This window comes from Capricornis sumatraensis, chromosome 2 (assembly GCF_032405125.1).
Source record: "Capricornis sumatraensis isolate serow.1 chromosome 2, serow.2, whole genome shotgun sequence".
Lineage (NCBI taxonomy): Eukaryota > Metazoa > Chordata > Mammalia > Artiodactyla > Bovidae > Capricornis > Capricornis sumatraensis.
Genome location: NC_091070.1, coordinates 218,948,264 through 218,963,904, shown reverse-complemented (window position 1 = coordinate 218,963,904; position 15,641 = coordinate 218,948,264). Strand labels below are relative to the sequence as shown.

Genomic DNA, 15,641 nt, shown 5'->3' with positions numbered 1-15,641 from the left:
ATGTTCCTTGAAAGAAAGCACACAGAGTGGACACCCTGAGCAGGCAGTGGGTGGCCCCGACCCCACCCCTGGGGGAGCCGCTGTCAGCATCAGGCCACACGTCCAAGGTTGCGTCTGCGCGTAGCCAGACAGGCAGGTAGACACAGACACGGTGTATTTTCCGAAGCCAGGGCTCTGCTGGGCCCACACTGCCGTGGGCCACTCTGGGCCTCTTCCTGCGTCCACACGCATCTCCGCAGCGTCCTGGCCACTCCCCGCTCGCTCGGCTGCCGTTGCCCGTCTGCGAAAGGGGCGCGGGTGGCTTCACCGTGAAGCTCCCGCCTCGCACCCCGAGAGCAGCAGCACGTGGCTGTGTCGCCGTGATGCCGTCGGGTGGGGCCCATGTCCTGGAGCTGTCCACACACGCGCGCACCTGCGGTCCATGTGGACAGGCGTGTGCGTCTGTTTCCGTCAGCCTGCTCCTGTCCTGCTGCTCTGCTATTGGAAGGCCGCGCCCCACCCTCCCCCGCCCCACTGTCTAGGCTAATTTCAAATGCAGTTGCGTCTCTGCGTGTGTCTGTGTGTGTGTGCACGCACATGTGCTCCTGTCAGCGGCTCTGCACGCAGAAACCGAGCCTTCTAAGCCCCAAGAACCTCGGACGGATGGATGTCAGTCCACAGGGGCAAACTACTCCATAGACCGGGTCCCTGGCAGACCTGAGTTTGGGAGCAAAACCTCCCCGCTGTCTGGGTCAGCCTGGTCCCTGTGATATGAGAGCCCTGAGTCCTGGCGACAGGGATGCCTTTTCATGTCTCCCTCCCTCGCCGGCTCCCCCGGGTGTTGCGGACTCTGGCTGTTGGGCAAGTGCCCTGAGCTCAGCTCCCCTGGCAGGGGGACCAGCTGCCGGGTACCCCGAGGGCTCCTCTGACCGCAGCCACCCCTGCCTCCTCCGCTGCAGGCCTCGTGTACGACACGCTGATGCTGAAGCACCAGTGCAGCTGCGGGAACACCAACAGCCACCCGGAGCACGCCGGGCGCATCCAGAGCATCTGGTCGCGGCTGCAGGAGACCGGCCTGCGAGGCAAATGTGAGGTGAGGGCAGCCCTGTGGGTGTTGCGAGCCAGGCCGCGTGTGATGATCTGGGGGACGCCACCCTTGCGCAGGCAGACACGCAGGCCTGCCCTCTGGGGGAGCCCGAGGGGCCCTTCCCCGGCCCCCTCTCACCTACTCCCCTTCCTGGTCATCCTCTGGGAAGCCTGCCTTTCGCCAGGCTCCCTCTCATCACCCGGGATGCACAGCCAGGCTATCCCAGGGCCTCTGCCGCGGGATGGGGTCTGGTGGCTCTGAACTGGGGGAGGACGACCGTTTCTGCTGGCTCTTCATCGAAGGCTCTCTTCCTTGAGTTTTTGGGAAAGCTCCTCTCCGGGTGTGGGTAGAGCCTCAGGCCTGCAGGGTGGAGGTGGTGGACAGACTGACTAGTCTGCCTGGAATTCGGTCCCCATCTCTGCACCCCTGAACATTGGGTCCTGGAGGACAGGTCTGCTGAAGGACTCTGTAAGGTCCCTCCACCCCTCTGATGCAGGAGTGTGGCCACCGTAAGGGACTTTGGATCTGGGGCGGGGGGTCGGGGTAGAAGGGCATCTGTGCACAAGCAGGGGGGCTCCAGGCTGTGGACGCCATAGCACTGTCATCTGTGGAGCAGGCAGGCGACACCACCTCCTGGGAGCCCTCCAGGACGATGGGGCCTGGCCTCCCATGTGCCCACCCAGTGGGGACCTGCTGTGTTCCCCAAACCATGAACCCCACAAAGCCAGGGATAGGATGCTAGCAGGAGGTTGAGCTCTGCAGGGTGACCCTGGAAAGCCCGAGCCTATGGCTGAGCAGAACTGTTCCATCCATCCATCCTTCGGAGCCCAGCGCCGTCTGGAGGGTGTGGTCAGAGCCCACTCCCCATCTGCCCCTCATCGGGACAGGGTGTTGAGGAGTTGAGGTCAGCCCGTCTCTGGTGACCCCACATCTTTACCAGCTTATGACGACTCACTATCTTTGGAGGAGATGGCTGGAGGTCTGGGCCCAGAATCCGGCCCAGGAGTCCCTCTGGAAAGACGATAGGGACCCCAGGCAGAGGGCTGGAGAGGCCACACCTGCTTCCAGACACGGTGAGGACGCGCCACTGGGGGGCAGCATCGGTCCGGTGGACACGCCTCGTGCAGAGGACCCCCTGCCCGGCCATCCTCCCGGCCACTACTCGGCCTGTGGGGCCCTGAGCTACTTCTACGCTCACAGGACGGTCCCCTCAGGCTGGCGGCCACCAGGGTAGTTTCCAGGCAGGAGCTGGAAGATGGGGGCGAGGAGAGCAATGCTGAGGGTGGTCACTGACAGCCACAGGGGTCCCCACACCCAGGAGACAGGCCTGCAGACAGGTAAGAGAATGGACCCAGGATGAGAGACACAGGCTGAAGGGGGACCCGGGGTGAAGAGACGCAGGCTGAGGGGGGACCCGGGGTGAAGAGACGCAGGCTGAGGGGGGACCCGGGGTGAAGAGACGCAGGCTGAAGGGGGACCCGGGGTGAAGAGACGCAGGCTGAGGGGGGACCCGGGGTGAAGAGACGCAGGCTGAGGGGGACCCGGGCTGAAGAGACGCAGGCTGAAGGGGGGACCCGGGGTGAGAGACACAGGCTGAAGGGGGACCCGGGGTGAAGACACACAGGCTGAGGGGGACCCGGGGTGAGAGACACACAGGCTGAGGGGGACCCGGGGTGAAGAGACGCAGGCTGAAGGGGGGACCCGGGGTGAAGAGACGCAGGCTGAGGGGGGACCCGGGGTGAAGAGACGCAGGCTGAGGGGGGACCCGGGGTGAAGAGACGCAGGCTGAGGGGGACCCGGGCTGAAGAGACGCAGGCTGAAGGGGGACCCGGGGTGAAGACACACAGGCTGAGGGGGACCCGGGGTGAAGAGACGCAGGCTGAGGGGGACCCGGGCTGAAGAGACGCAGGCTGAGGGGGGACCCGGGGTGAAGAGACGCAGGCTGAAGGGGGACCCGGGGTGAGAGACACAGGCTGAGGGGGGACCCGGGGTGAGAGACACAGGCTGAGGGGGGACCCGGGGTGAGAGACACAGGCTGAGGGGGGACCCGGGGTGAGAGACACAGGCTGAAGGGGGACCCGGGGTGAGAGACACAGGCTGAGGGGGGACCCGGGGTGAAGAGACGCAGGCTGAGGGGGGACCCGGGGTGAAGAGACGCAGGCTGAGGGGACGGACCCTGGGTGAGAGACACAGGCTGAGGGGGGACCCGGGGTGAGAGACACAGGCTGAGGGGGGACCCGGGATGAAGAGACACAGGCTGAGGGGACGGACCTGGGGTGAGAGACACAGGCTGAGGCAGGACCCAGGGTGAGAAATGTAGGCCGAGGGGATGGACCCGGGGTGAAGAGACACAGGCTGAGGGGGGACCCGGGGAGAGAGACACAGGCTGAGGGGGGACCCGGGGTGAGAGACACAGGCTGAGGGGACGGACCTGGGGTGAAGAGACACAGGCTGAGGGTATGGACCTGGGGTGAAGAGACATAGGCTGAGGTGGGACCCAGGGTGAGGGACACAGGCTGAGGGGAACCTGGGGTGAAGAAACACAGGCTGAGGGGACGGACCCAGGGTGAAGAGACACTGGCTGATGGGTCGGACCTGGTGTGAGAGACACAGGGACAGACCCGGGGTGAGAGACGCAGTCTGAGGGCACCGACCGTGGTGAAGAGACGCAGGCTGAGGGGACGGACCTGAGATGAATAGATACAGGCTGCAAGGATGGGCCCGGGGTGAAGAGACACAGGCTGAGTGAGACCCTGAGTGAGAGACACAGGCTGAGGGGGCACCCGGGATGAAGAGACACAGGCTGAGGGGGGACAGACCCGGGGTGGAGCAACACAGGCTGAGAGGGACCCGGGGTGAAGAGACACAGGCTGAGGGGGCACCGATCCTGGGTGGAGGGGTGCTTCCTCGCAGCATTATGCTTGGAGGCCAGGCCCGCCCTCTGCACGCTTGGGAGCACTCACCATGCAAGGCATGGTCCATAGGACATGGCTGTGGGACTTGACCCGAGGCAGGGGAGGTTAAGGGACCTGCCGTGCCATGAATTCCTGAGACCCCCAAGCCTGCAGCCAGCACCCCCACTCTTTGAGTCGGCTCCCCTCTTTGAGCCACTCTGTGTGGAAGGTCATGGTGTGGGTGGGTCGGCTTTCCTGCCACCTTGCACCCCTTCATGCTGGAAGCCAGGCCGCGAAAGTCTTCGCCACAGCCTGCCGATCTTGGGCTCCCTGTCCTTGGCCCCTGGTCAGCAGGCAGGCGTCTCTGGGAGCCTGTCGTACTGTTAGGAATGGTTCCAGGGCCCCCTGGAGGTTTCCATGGGAGTGCAGCTCCTGGCCCACTTCTGTACAGGGTGTGCCTGGCCCCGAGAGCCCAAGCCTTCCCCCTGCAACCCGGAGTCTGGTCGGTTCCCCTGCATTGCTCCGACTCGGAAAGTGTAAGGTGTCGACCAGAATCTTGCTTCACAAACTAGCCTGCTTCTAAAAGGTTAAGTAAACATAGCTCAACTCAAGAGTGATGTTCATGGCAATTTCTGGGGAACATCTGAAAATAGCCCAAGATCTGAGGAATCTCCAAAGTGAAGAAGCATGCAGACAGAGTGTCAGGCATGTGCCAGTCAAACCAGCCCGGGGTGTCAGGCTGGTTATGGGCCGCCTTCCCCTCCAGGAAGGCTCTCGGTACCCGGAGAGCTGGGGTCTGGCCTCGTGAGAGCTGAGCGCAGCCCCACGTGTGAGGCGGTTTCCGTCTATTTTAAGACCAGACAGTTGGAAAGCAAAATAACAAATTGATGCCAAATCATTGACGTGACAGTGAAGGCTAAAGCGTTGAAGGCTGAAATTATCTTTTTTTTTTCTAAAATGTCTAAGTTGTAATTAAAGTATACGCCCTCTAAAATATTTCCCAAATATTTTTCAAATATCATGTGGGGTGGTGTTTGCTTTTGATTTCACAACAACTGAGTCACACTGTGCTCATGCGCACGTGAAACCCCGCTCCGTCTTGGGTGCTGGTTTGCTGCTGTGGCTGACCGCGGCGGCCTCCCATCCCCTTTTGTCCCGCAGTGCATCCGTGGACGGAAGGCCACGCTGGAGGAGCTGCAGACGGTGCACTCGGAGACACACGCCCTGCTCTATGGCACGAACCCCCTCAACAGGCAGAAACTGGACAGTAAGAAACTTCTAGGTATTTCAAGGCCTTCTTTACCTTTACCGCGAGGCTGCTCCCAGCCCAGCCCACGCCTGAGGCCCCGCCATCCCTCCCTTGGGGCCCTGGCTGGTGGCCGAGTGTCACCCACCGGGCTGTGTGTGGGCAGTGGGGGCAGAGGTGGCCCTTCTCCGTGGTGCCTGGGCCAGGCTGTCAGGTGAGGGTCCAAGGAGGAACCCGCCCTTGGCGTTCACATGGGCACTTGGCTTCCTGCTTTGCATTGAGCGTGTTGGGGAGCAAACGGGCTGAGCACCGCTGGTTTTGCAGAATCTTGACTAGCTGAGTTGTGATGGGCGAGGCTGGTCAGGGCCCGCAGCCACCACCCGGCCACCCCTTTCTGGGCCTGGAGTCCACCTGGGGACGCTCGTCCAGGCTTCCAGGGGGACGGCAGTGGCCTGAGCCTTTCCTGGGGCCCAGGGCTTCATTTGGAACAGGCAGCCCCCCAGATGAAGTAACGGGATCTGGGCCTGATGGAAGGAACTGCTTCCCCCTAGGGAGGTGGTCAGGGTCCCCATAAGGCAGGTGGGGCTGACAGACAGGTGGGGTGCCCAGGCTCACAAGGGCAGAGTCCCCCTTCAGAGCACTTCCTGGACAGTTTCCACCCGCTACCACCACTACCACTTCCTAATCATCTTGAGCCAGGACAGTCGCCAACCTGGGTTTCTCTACCTGTCCCAGCCCCCTGGAGCGAGACGCCCCTCATCTCCCTTGAGCCAAGGCAGGCAGAGAGGGTCCCAGAACCAGACTCTCGGGTCCTGCTGGGGTTGGGAGAGATGGACCGTGCCCTGTTTGCTCTCATTTCCAGGGTGGACGTGGAGAGGGTTGGCCTTGTGCCTGGCCCTCACTGCATAGGTGTCACCCCCCTCCCCAGGGACCCTGCAGTGCGGCCCCACCACCTCCCCGTGTGCCCACAGGCCGCTTCACCCCCTCGTGCACGTGGGGTCGCATCTTTCCTGCTGGGCGCCTTGTAGGTGCTGAGTGCTTGGAAAGCACATAGCTGGAGGCGGGTACAATAGGAAGTGTGCTCGGGTCTGGGCAGGGGACTGTGTGCAGTGACTGGGCTTTTAACTGTCAGAATCCACCACACTTTGGAGACGGGAAGGGGCTTGAGGCGCAGAGCTGGGCGGCACGTGCCAGGAAGTGGGTCCAGAGCTGGCCCCAGGGACAGACGCCCCCACCTCCGCCCGCTGTCAGCCAAGTGACATGGACTGTAGAGACCCTGGCCCTGAGGTGCAGGCAGGCAGGACTCAGGGGACCAGGCCACAGGGCCTGAGAGATCTCCATCACGTCCCCTTGGCAGCCCTGTAGCCCCAGACAGACAAGCAGGGGCCCCCTGGACTGGGACAGACTCAGGCCCAGAGGAGGTGAGGCCGCTGGCCCTCCCTCCCTCCATCCTGGGCTCCCGGCACACTGACCTTTACCCCCTGGCAGAGATGGGGGATCTCCTTCAGGGTCCGTCTGCCCAGAGGGAGCTGACAGTGGGGCACCCCAACACATAGCGCCTTGAGATCCTCGACAGTGGTGATAATGGTGCCTGAGCCCACCGTGTCCCTGGACCTTCCACCAGCTTCACACCCTCACCCTCAGCCAGAGCAGAAGGTCAGGGGTTGCGGGCACCTAGGAAGGTGCTCACCACTCGGAGGCCAGACTTCTAGGAGTTGCCACAGAAGCCAAGACTGGCCTTAGAATCGTTGGAGGGGAGGCAACATGTCCACAGAATGCGAGCCAAGACAAGAGAACAGGAGAAAGATAAAAACATTCGGGGGGAGTAATGTGAAACATGGTCTCAGAAATTGAGTTCTGGGCTGGACGGATCAGGGAGTCGAGGAACTTGACCAGGGCTGAACACCAGAAAGCCGGAGAAGAGAAGAAATCCAAGGAGCATCCCTAGCACGCAGGCCCGGGAGCTTCTGGAGGACGTGGAGAGGAATGGCAAGCACTGGGGGGCCACTCGAGGGTCCCAGGGCGGGAGGACCCTGCAGCGAGCACCCTGGAAAGTCTCAGAGCATGGGGGCCAGACGTGAGCTTGCTGCTGCCTCCCAGGAAGAGGACCAGGGCTGCTGGGAGCCAGGACGAAGTCAGGCCACAGCTGCAGGGCAAGGCCTGGCCAGCTCTGAGGAAGGCTCTTTCCAGTCTGAAGTCTCCAGCCAGCCAGTCTCAGGCACGTTGTCCAGACATGCCCCTTGCCCCAGGACTGGACTTGTGGGTTCAGGGTGCCAGCGTGGTGGGTAAGGGCCTCTGCCTGGTTCACGGCCGATGCCGCCTCATGGTGGGAGGGGTGGGGAGCTCTCTTTTTATGAAGAGCACTGACCCCACTCCTGCGGGCTCCACGGCTTAAAGCCGCTGCTGAAGGCCCCACCTCCCAGCCCCACCTCCCAGCGTCACACTAGGGTCAAAGTTTGACTTGTGAACCTGGGGACACATACACTGAAGCTGGACCAATCACAGAGGCCAGCCCTGGAGGATGAATGCTACCCCACTGAGTTTTCCAAAGCTCAACCGCATGGTTTAGGATACCACACAAGAAACCAGAAGGAGCCGTGCAGGTTCACTTGGCCCAAAGCTGGGCAGGGCCCTGGTCGCCGTGGAGGGGCACCCTGCTGTTCACTCTCCCTTGGCTGAGGCCCTGTGTGGTCCCAGTCTGTGCAGACGGGACACAGACTCTTCAGTGTGGATAGCATCCTCCACTTGGCCCCCGAAGCACGTCTGTGTCCTCTGAGCTTGGGAGGGGGTGTCGGGAGTGTCCAGGCCCCACACCCAGAGTCACTGGGGAGAGGGGAGGGCAGGGTGGTGCAGGCTGGCCACTCCTAGGAAGGGGAGGACAGGGGACACCGAGGAGCCCAGAAGCCAGCCTGTCGCACTGGAAGTGGCATGGGTACGAGCCGAAACGTCTAGAAATGAGACGGCACCAGTGGGGGGCCCAGAGGAGAGGGCCTGGCCTGTGGCTGAGTGGGGCTTGGTGAGAAGGAGCCCCCAAAGACAAGGACGGTGCAGCTGGGGGACAAAGTCAGTGGCCACGGAGGGAGGCCTGGAGCTGGGCCAAGTGCAAGGTCTGCAGCCTGGCCCCAGATCCTAGGGGCAGCTCAGCTCCTTCCCGCAGGAAGCCCCGGTCCTGGAACGCTCTCCAGCACCGGTGGGGCTGCCCGTGGGTCCCATGACAGCGCTGGGCTGCAGTCCAAGTGACCCCCACTTCTGCAGGGCCTCAGGCCAGAGAGTGGTCGGACTACCCCTGAACACACCCCGCAGCCTCCAAGCCCACTCACGTCCTTCTCTGACCAGCACGGGTCTTCCCAGCTCACCCTGATGCTCCGCGTCCACCCTCTTGGTCAGCCCACCCCTTTTGCCCACCCGCCAGGCATGTGACACTTGAGGGACAGGAGATGGGGTGATGAGGGACTGGTCCCCGTGCTGGGGTGCAGGTGGACTCAGGTTCCCCACCAGGAGGATGGATGAGGTTTTCAAACTGGTTCCAAAGTTTAAGGCAGGTGATGAGAAATGAGAGAGATGCCAGAACAGGGGTCACTGGGGAAGAGTAAACGGGGCGGGGCGGTGAGCCGGGAGCTGTCGCTTCCCGCCCACCGAGCCAGGCCCGCCCCCATGGGGGCCCTCCTCAGTACATCCAGTATCGTTCTCCCTGGAAGCCCCTCTGCTGCTGTGGTGTCTTTGTTGAAGTGTTCCTCCATCATCTCAGACCCCAACCCCTGCCCTCGGCAGCTGTTAGTGTTTCTTTTATGAGCCAAGGGTATCGTCACACACACACGTGTTGTGTGTGTTCCATTTGCATTAATGACAGTACAGCCCCTTCTGTTTCCTCTTTCTCTACTGAGCTCTGTTGTGATGTGTGCTTGCTTGGCCGTGACTGTGTTGTGACGTGCGCCCACGTGGCTGTGAGGATGCCCGGGCAGATAGCGTCTCACTGCTTGAGACCTGTTTACGTGTCTGGTGACTGTCCTGACATCAGGACATCTTTCTGAGTATCCCGACCTGGTGGTGACTGGTAACCTCTGATAATGGTAATGGTGCCCCAACACTGCCCTGTGATCTCCCTGCCACTTTCAGTTGAATCCGCACATTTCTAAGCCACGTGCAAAAAGACCTGTGTGGTTAGTACGGGGCAGTGACACGGCTTGGCCACACTGATGTCAGCAGCAGACCCTGGAGGGAGCTGCCTGATCACCGCCTTCTCACGGCAGCGAGCTGGGGAGGGAGCCTGGTCTGGTGGCTGAGGCTCACGGGTGCAGTAGGAGATACAGCCATGCCCGCTGCCTCACAGGGAAGGGGGCTGGAGGCCGTGTGGCTCTGACAACGGGCAGTTTGGGAACTGCAGTCCAGAGCCGCAGTGGCAGGCAATGGGGGAGGCCCTGACCTGGAGGAGAGCAGTGCGTACAGGCAAGACAGGTCCACCATCTCGAGGGGCAGGGAGGGTCCCCAGCATGGTCCCGGCCAGGAGCCCGGATGAGGTGGGCACAGGCCTCGCCTCCCTTTGGAGAAGGGGCGCCTTCTAGGCTGGTCGTCGTCCTGCACCCGGTTCAAACCGAGGAGGAAGACAGTCCCTGGCCTTGTCCTTGGGCGGGGACAGTCCGAGCCTCATGGACCCTGCGCAGGCCTTCCTGGATGGCCAGCCCCACGGCTGTGTGGTTTCTTAGCTGGGCACATCCCAATGAATCTGGAACACTCCTGCATAGGGAGGGGACCCTGCCATGACTCGCATTCCCCATCTAAAGGGCTCCCCCAGGACGGGGCGGGGGGCAGCGACAACCCCAAGTCTCCTGCTCACTGCTGGGGAGGGCAGCAGCCAGAGCTCAGGGCTGAGAGCGCGTGTCCGCGGCGGGAGCTCTGGACGCTGCCGCTCAGACGGTTCCCCGCCAGGTTCCCCACAGGGCTCCCCGCCCCTTGAGGAGCAGCTGGTGCCCTGGGGAAGGCGGGGTCTCTCCCCGGGGCTGGGCCCGCTCAGCCCGGGACCCTCTGCTAGCCAGGTGTCGCCCTGGCAGCCGCACGTGCCCCCTCAGTGGACACATTGCGTCCCTACTAGTGCCTGGTGACCCTGCCACCTGACCCGGGCTCTCTTCTCCCCGCAGGCTCATTAACGTCCGTGTTCGTCAGGCTGCCCTGCGGTGGTGTCGGGGTAAGTGTTTCTTTAATGTGTAAATAACGTCCTGTTTGTTCTCGGGGTCCCGGTGGTCACAGAAACCGCCGCCCCGCTCTCCGAAGAGCAGGTAATTGCTGCCAGGTGTTTTCCATAAACAGGGTCCGCGGGGCGGATCGCCCCACCGCGCACACGTGAGGCTTCAAAGGCCCCGTGAGCCTGTGAGCGTTTTGATGGTGGGTCTGGGGCACCATACTCCGGGGAAGGCCGTCTGGCAGCCTGGCTGGCTTCAGGAAACGGGATCTGGTGTGCGGCCCGTCTCATCTGACCCGCCTAGCCACGGTCCCCCCTGGTCCGGCTCAGCTCGCAAATCCCATCGCCGCATGGGAGCTTGTCGATCCCGATCCCAGAGCCGAGCTCCAGCCCAAAGCCCCCAATGCCACTCTGACTGTGGGCATGAGATTTATGGGCCATGAGAGGCGGGCAGAGCCGCGCCCCTTGGGTCGAGCCCTTGAGCAGAGGTGCGGGGGCAGACACATGGGAGAACTAGGCTCTGTTTCACCCGGGCTCTCCCTGCCTGTGGCAGGGGTGCTGAACCCGTCTGGGCGCCCAGCTGACCCCCAGCAAATCCAGAGCTTCTCCTTCATCCAGGGGGGTCTGCCCCCCAACCTGCCGGCCTTTGGATGAGGAAGGGTGCAGGCAAGGCGAGTGTGCTGGGTTCGGGGGTCAGAGCAGCCCCCTCCCAGCCAGCCTGCTGGCCGTGGAGCTCCACGGCCGGTTCTGGTCCCAGAGAGGCCAGAGGCTGCAGTGGACGCAAAGGCGTCCTGGCTGGAACCGCGCAGCGGTTGAAGGTCCGTGTAATGACAGATCGCACAGCGGAGCCCAGGTCTGGATTCTGTTATGGAAATGAAACAAAATTGTTTTCTTCCTGAGTCTTTACAAAAATTGCTGCTTTGAAAATTATCCCGTCAGAAAGAGAATAAACGGCATTTATTCATACCACCACCAGGCCCTCCTAGAGTTATTGTATTTTGTATTGTAAATAGGCTGCAATCTCTTAATTCGGGGCAAATTTTTGGCCAGACTTGAAAAGGTTTGGATCTGCAGTGCCCTGCAGCCGCTCCGCGCAAGGCAGGATTTATAATCCACAAACGAAAGCGAAATGGGGCCTGGGGCCTGGGGCCTTGAGCCAGGCGACCCCTCCCCAGTGTGAAGTCCAGGTCCCACCCCACCACGGCAGGCTATGGCATCCACCTCCACGTCCGGGCACAGAAACGCTCAGGAGCACGGAGACCTGTAGAGTCTTACCAAGAGGAGCCAGGTCAAGAGGGGAGTCCGTCAGTCAGAGTAATCGGGGGAGTGTGAGCCGTGCAGTGTCCAAAGGGACTGTTCACTCCCAAATGTTTGCTGTAATTACTCCTAACAAGAGGGCTTCCCTAGTGGCTCAGATAGTAAAGAATCCGCCTGCAATGCAGGAGACCCAGCTTCTATCTTTAGGTCGGGAAGATCCCCTGGAGGAGGGCATGGCAACCGACTCCAGGATTCTTGCCTGGGGAATCCCATGGACAGAGGAGCCTGGCGGGCTACAGTCCTTGGGGTCGCACAGAGTCAGACACGACTGAGCGACTGACACAAACAGGCGGGCAGAGGGTCGAGGTGCCCGTCCTCCTGCCAGGCTCAGCGGGGCCTCGCCGCACCACTGGTGCAGCCACAGCCCTCCTGGGCCTCAGTGTCTCCTTCCAGACCGCAGGGCCAGCCCCCGGGGTGTCGAGGTGGCTGTGGAGACCCCAGGGACCCAGATGTGGCTGGGAGGGTGTGGGTCAGCTGTGGAGACAAGGAAGGAAAGGTCGCTCAAGTGAACATCCAGGTTGTGCAATGCAGGCTTTTCTGGCTTTACACTTTTTCCCCCCAAACCAAGTTAACAGCAACTTCTGCTTTGCGCTCCTCCCAATTTTTGCATTTCCCTTCCAGCCCTGCCATGGCTAAAGGGGGCAGCCCCTCGCAGGCCCTGGGGGCCCGCAGCCCACCCAGAAGGGCTACCCCAAGTGTCCATTTGAAACCTCCGTGTGAGGTCTCCCCAGCTGTCCTCCCATCCACCTTCGCTGTGGGGAACTGTGGAGGAGTCGGGCGGTGGGCCCTGTTTCCCCCGCCTCCACCACTCCCGTGTGTGGCGGTCACCCCGAGTGGGGTCGCCTCTGTGGTGTCACCCTCCCAGCGCCCTCCCTGGAGCCTCATTCTGGAACTCAGGGCTCCCAGCCCTCCATCCGAGCGGGTCCACGGGGAGCTGCTGGCCAGCAGCTGGAGGCCCCGAGGCAGTGCAGATCACCTTCAGTTTCTCGGGCGGCAGTGGCAGCCTCGGGTCTTGCAGTGGGGCTGCGGGTCTGTCCCTTACCCTGGACACAGTGTTACCTATGGGAGCTTCTGGACCCTTGAGACAAGAGCAGAGCACAGAGACCCTTCACTGAACGCGGATAGTCGGTCCATTTTCCCCCCTGGCTCTGGTTACTTAGCCAAAAGCCCAATTTATTGCATTTGGAGGAGAAAGAATCTGAGTATTTTTTTTGCCCAAACCACCCCTGAGTATCAGGGATGGTACTCTTATGGACTGAAGTGCACGCCTGGGACTCCCATGCCCTTCCTAGAGAGGGCTCTGGGAAGCCTGAGTGACAAGCCTGTCCACCTGGAGCGGAGTCTGCAGGGTCCGTGAGAACCTGCTGCCCACAGCAACCCCTTCCAAGCCCTGAACGCTCAGGGCCCAGACACAGGGGCTGAGCTGCAGGTGAGGGTCTGGCACCCCGCCCCCGCCAGGGTCGGCGTCCAGGCCCTGATCATTACGTGGGATGGATGGGTTTCTTTCAATGAAGTCTTGAGGCTTCATCTTCAAAGCAAGATGATTTAAAATACATTTACGAGCGGTTCGAGCTATTTCCTGAGGAGCGTTATTCCGTGCGGGTTCTTCTTTTCAATGACCAAACCGCTGTGTTCTTTAAATAGCTTCCAAATGTCAGAAGAACGCTCTGCACTTAGTCCGGTCTCCACGGCATTAATATTCAATGTTCAAAGACAGGCTTCTGTTCTAAATAATGGTGTCCTGTTATTCATTGCAGTAGCCTCTCAACTAGAATATTGGGGACCAGTTATTTCAGCTCAAGAATCAGTTCAATAAAATCAACATGAGAGCCGGCCTTCCCAGAGACTGGGTTGGGGATCTTCCCAACCCAGGGATCAAACCCCAGTCTCCCACATTGCAGACGAATTTCTTTACTGTTTGAACCACCAGCAAAACAGGAGATACAGGTTCGATCCCCGGGTTGGGAAGATTCCTTGGAGAAGGAAATGGTAACCTGCTCTTCTTGCCTGGGAAATCCCATGGACAGAGGCGCCTGGCGTGCTGCAGTCCATAAGAGTCGAACACGACTGAACAGCAAACAGCTAATTCTAACCCTTCTTAACATTTGCTTTTGCTGACTGTGAGTGTAACTCAGCTGCAGTTGCAGTTTGAAAAAAGAGGCTGGGGGAGCTAGATAACCTTGACATCACGACTCTTAGCTTGGAGTAACTTGGAGCCACTGAGAAAAATGACACCTCAGAAAGCAGTGAGAACGCAGGTGTGCTATTTTGGGTGCATTTACCATTCTTTTCCTGTTCCGTATTTTTTGGCGTGTCTTCAAAAAAAAGTAAGCTGGAATGTGAGCCATGTTCTGTAATTAGTCAGGGAGAGATGAGACCCTCCAGTTTCAGAGGCAGAGCACAGGGGACCCGGCAGGGCGGGGGCGGTGTGGCCCTCGGGGCACTGGGCTCACCGCAGGCGCACTCTCTCCACAGGTGGACAGTGATACCATATGGAACGAGGTGCACTCGTCGGGGGCTGCCCGCCTGGCTGTGGGCTGTGTGGTGGAGCTGGTCTTCAAGGTGGCCACGGGGGAGCTGAAGGTCAGTGAGGACCCGCAGCAGGGGCTTGGGGTTGGGGGGAGAGTGCCCGGGGAGGGGGCAGCCGGCCGCCTCTGCTCCCCGCTTCTGCAGGGCACCAGGCGGCTGCGAGGGGGGCGGGGCACCCAGGTCTGTCCCCGCCGTTGACCCGCAGGGGACCCTGCCCCTTGTGGGAATACACACAGCCACACAGCAGTTCTCAGCAAGGCCGATCTTGGAGCCCCGCCCCCTCACGGTGGCTGAAAGACCAGGAGAGCTTTTGTCTGTAGGAGTTGTGTCATCCACATCTGACTAGTCATCAGAGATTGAAAAAGGAAGCTTTGTAAATATTTGTTAATTTAAAAATAACAGTACATCTGGCTTCGTGGCTCAGCCGGGATCGTCACACCCGCTTCTGCGTCTGTGGCTGGCGACACGCAGCCTTTGTTGAAGCACACGAACGCAGTGCAGCCTGGCCTAGTGGAGGGCAAGGGGAGGGGGCTCCTCAGGGGGCTGCAGGTCTGCGTCTCTGACCCTACACCCCAGTTCAGCGAGGGGCGCTGTCCTGAAGACATGTTGCTGTGCAGACCCTGAAACACACCAGCGGCCTCTGTCCTCCTGTTTCATGAGGGGCCCTGCACGCCAAGTGCGTCGTTTATCCTGACTTTGCACGGTGCTCGGTTGTCTGGAGATGAGGGGTCACGGAGGGCCCCAGACCCTTCAGTCGCCTCTTACTAGGCAGTGTTCACTGCAGCCCACACCCTGGGAACCGTGCCTGTCACCTCCCATCTCGTCAGGAGGGTCTCCTCTGCACAGGCAAGAGCTGGTTTTCCAAAGCTCTCATTTTCACCAGGAAGCTCAGATCCCACGCTGACCACAGTCTCATTCTCCCCAAGATGACAGCCCTGCCAGGCTGGTTACACACCCCCTATCTCTCTGCACGGGTGTTAAAGAGACGTCCAGGTTTAATGACGTTGATAGGTTTCGCTGCTTCCTCGGGGCGCTGGCACAGAGGTGCTGTTCCACTGGGAACCTGTGTGCTCCCCCTACCACCGCCCCTGCCGCCGGTCAGCTCTCAGCTACACGGGAGCGGGCACAGAGCCATGGGGGTACTGGAGAGGCCCGGGGTGTGAGGTCCTGTCCAGGGACAGGGAGATGGTTGGGCGGTGCTGAGGGGGGCTCCCACCAAGTGCACCCCCAGCCCAGTCTCCGCAGCAGGCTGGGCACACTTCCCATGCCTGGCCAGCGTGGTCCATGGCCCTGGGGCCTCCGTTGCAGACCTTGACCACACAGCTTCCTGGGCTGGCGAGTCCGGGCGTGCTGGTCTAAGCCGTCTTTATTACGGTGGCTGCAGGATGGTTTGCAGATGGTCCTTTTAAAACC

At 61.1% G+C, this 15,641-nt stretch overlaps 1 protein-coding gene across 1 annotated transcript in view; it reads left to right on the top strand.

Annotated features, from left to right (window-relative positions):
- The window catches only part of HDAC4 (histone deacetylase 4), a 143,272-nt gene that overhangs the window by 100,757 nt on the left and 26,874 nt on the right, over positions 1–15,641 (top strand). The window contains exons 14-17 of the mRNA XM_068961973.1: positions 939–1,072; positions 5,122–5,242; positions 10,342–10,388; positions 14,175–14,282. Of these exons, the coding sequence (XP_068818074.1) occupies positions 939–1,072; positions 5,122–5,242; positions 10,342–10,388; positions 14,175–14,282 (410 nt within the window). The remainder of the gene's footprint in view (positions 1–938; positions 1,073–5,121; positions 5,243–10,341; positions 10,389–14,174; positions 14,283–15,641) is intronic.